The 2,953-nt window shown below is 35.9% G+C and overlaps 1 protein-coding gene across 4 annotated transcripts in view; it reads right to left on the bottom strand.

Moving 5' to 3' along the window:
• Positions 1 to 2,230, bottom strand: part of tbrg1 (transforming growth factor beta regulator 1) — an 11,718-nt gene extending 9,488 nt beyond the window's left edge. For 3 of the 4 annotated variants that reach the window (XM_016523851.1, XM_016523853.1, XM_016523854.1), the window contains exons 1-2: positions 2,092 to 2,230; positions 1,843 to 1,982 (exon numbers count right to left, since the gene is read on the bottom strand). In XM_016523851.1, the coding sequence (XP_016379337.1) occupies positions 1,843 to 1,958 (116 nt within the window). In that variant the 5' untranslated portion in view covers positions 1,959 to 1,982; positions 2,092 to 2,230. Of the gene's footprint in view, positions 1 to 1,842; positions 1,983 to 2,073 lie in introns of all 4 variants that reach the window. The other variant, XM_016523852.1, reaches the window with a different exon arrangement.
• Positions 2,231 to 2,953: the final 723 nt, after the last annotated feature.

The following is a 2,953-nucleotide window of genomic DNA, read 5'->3' as shown; positions in this document are numbered from 1 at the left end:
GGGGCATGCCACCCTCTCCCCAGGAGGAAGGACAACGACATGCCAGCAGTGATATTGAGGTTTGTGAACAGAAAAAATAAGATCGCACTGCTTAAACAAGGAAAGAAATTGAAGGGCACTAATGTATTCATGAATGATCACCTAACCAAGAGGAATGCGGATATAGCCAGAAAAGCCAGGTATCTGAGGAAGCAAAACAAAATTCAAAACACTTGGGTTACTAACTGCAAAATATTCATCAAACTTAACGGAACGCCAGAGGCGGCTAAGGTTTTGGTCATTAGAAGCATGGAGGAGCTGGATAAATATAACTGAGAACGCTACTGGATCAATGAGGTAAAAAAACAAAACAAAAAAAAAAAACCAGTAGCAAACAATGGAGCGCGCTCTGCTGGACAATCTAAGTAATTACATGTTATATGTTATATGTTATGTAAAAAAAAATTTCATATCGGCCGATAATATCGGCAAAACGATATATTGGTCGGGCTCTAGTACAAACATCTGATAAACATCAGTTTTTCATTCATTCTAAATCATAAACATCTTAAAGACATTTTCTAAACGTCTATTTGACATCCGATAGGAAATGTCCTATAGATGTATTGCAGATGAGCAAACACTCTAAAAAATACGTCTTGCAGATGTAAATGCAGACGTCTCCGTGATGTACGTGTGCTATCAGGAATGTCAAATCAAAAGACTTATTTTATATGGATAGTTTAGCCAAAAACGAAAATTCTGTCACCATTTACTCACCCTCAAGTTGTTCCAAACCTGTATGAATTTCTTTCTTCTGCTGAACACAAAAGAAGATATTTTGAAGAATATGGGTAACCAAACAGTTTCTGGTCCACATGACTTCCATAGTCAATAGTCATACCACATTCTTCACAATATCTTATTTTATGTTCATCAGAAGAAAGAAACTCATACAAGTTTGGAACAAATGGAGGGTAAGTATAATGACAGATTTTATTTTTTATTTATTTTATTTGATTTATTTTTGACGAATGATCCCATTAATATTAAATAATTGGTTTAATATGCTTTTGTTGTGCTTTAAATAACCACACTTATTTTGACGTGTTGACTAACATACTACAGCCTATGTAAAATACTTGATTATAATTTTAACTGTAGTATTTTTCGATATTACATTTAATTGTAATAAATTCCAACTTCATTACAATTGTGTAAATACAAATATATTTAAAGACATACAAGTCTTTGAAAACAATGGATTCAGTTTGCACTTAATTATAGTCTTTCTGTTATAACTAACAAAAAGTATATTATTTCTGTTATAAGTACTCATTTTAAAGATATGCTAAAAAGTAATTATGATGCCCAAAATGCTGTTTAGGTGGGCAGCTTAATGTTTTCTTTTTTGGAGACACAGTCATAGTGAAACAGTCCTAAAATCAAAGTAAATATTGATGAACCATATTTATTATATCCACTCAAATGAAATTGTACGGTGATATAATAGTGACTCTGAATGATTACTACATTAATGTGCACGGTATTGACACAGAAGCCTGAGCCACCCCTTACAAAAAAAGTACTACCATGATACCACAGTAAAACCACAGACACAAGATACATTGGCACTACGGTAGCATACGTATTTTTATGTCGGATTCCATCATTTCACCACGGTAACCGCAGTACTTTTTTATGTGACTTCAAATTATAGCATGGCAGCATGTCCTAAAACACCAACAAGGGCCTTTTGGGGTATTTCCGTGCAGTAATATAAAACGGCTTTTCATGGGTCTGTGGCAAAGTGAAGGGGATTTTTCATAAATAACGCATTCAGCCTCTGTCCAACAAACTCACGCGTCCAGACTCTCCGCGGCTCCAGTCAGGCTGCTCATGCTGTCCAGCGCTGGAAACAGAGAGTAACTGCCCTGCCCGTCCGCCTCCATCTCGGACTCAAAGTTCAGGGAATCCATCACTGTCCGATCAGTGTTTTAATGCTATGTCGGGGAAGAAATAAAACACAACATTACTCGTGCTAAGCTAAAAAAAGGACGACACACAGTCCAGCCGTGCAGAAAGTCAGGATACCGGGCGATGGAAGTTCACCTGTGATCTCACACGATATTTTCCACTGCGCGTGTACTGTGCAGAAAAGAAAAACGCATCTTCATCGCAAGCTTCAATTTGCTGACATGTTTATTTTAGCATGTGTTCTTAGAGCTCATGGGAACCACTGATCGATTAATTGAATCGTTTAATGTTTCGGGGGACACATTTAAGGAGCACACATTTTCGGAAGCTTCAGCGCCATCTATTGGTTAAGTCTAGATATGGCACACAGCAAAAACTACTGTGCATGCGCACATCAATATAGCGTCATTTTTTCTCACACTGTACAACAATAATTACTATTTTTGCATTATTGTAAGGGGTAGGTGTAGACTTTAGGTAGAAAATTAAATTTATTGTTAGCTTCCGGTTTTTGCTGTATCCCTTAGCCACAACCCCATCTATTGGATATTTATAATATCCTGTCACTGAAATCAATCCCAGAGGTTAAAGTACTGACAAAATATTTATATTCGCATCTCTTCTGAATTACACAAGCAGTCATAAGTTTAGACATAGGCTACTTGACTGAATGTATGTTTTTCATGAAAGTGAAGAGCAGTACAAAAGACTATATATAAATTAAATAATACATAACGTGCGCGCATGTGTGTATAACAAAATAATTTATTAAACTTACTAAATATATAACGCATGTAGTAAAGCGCATTTCTGTAAACAGTAAGGAATATGTGCAGTTTCAGCAAACAACGGTTCAAAACATTGTACAAATAAGTAGCAATCATCTAGTTTCAATCTGTTAAAGGAATAGTTATGAAAATTTGATGAAAATTTCCTTATCCTCATGCCATCCAAGATGAAGATGATTTTGTTTCTTCATCGGAACAGATTCGGAAGT

Source organism: Sinocyclocheilus rhinocerous, unplaced genomic scaffold (assembly GCF_001515625.1).
Source record: "Sinocyclocheilus rhinocerous isolate Xijiao unplaced genomic scaffold, SAMN03320098_v1.1 scaffold32, whole genome shotgun sequence".
Taxonomy (NCBI): Eukaryota; Metazoa; Chordata; class Actinopteri; order Cypriniformes; family Cyprinidae; genus Sinocyclocheilus; species Sinocyclocheilus rhinocerous.
The sequence above is the reverse complement of the archived record's forward strand: the minus strand, read 5'-3'. Positions and strand labels throughout refer to the sequence as shown.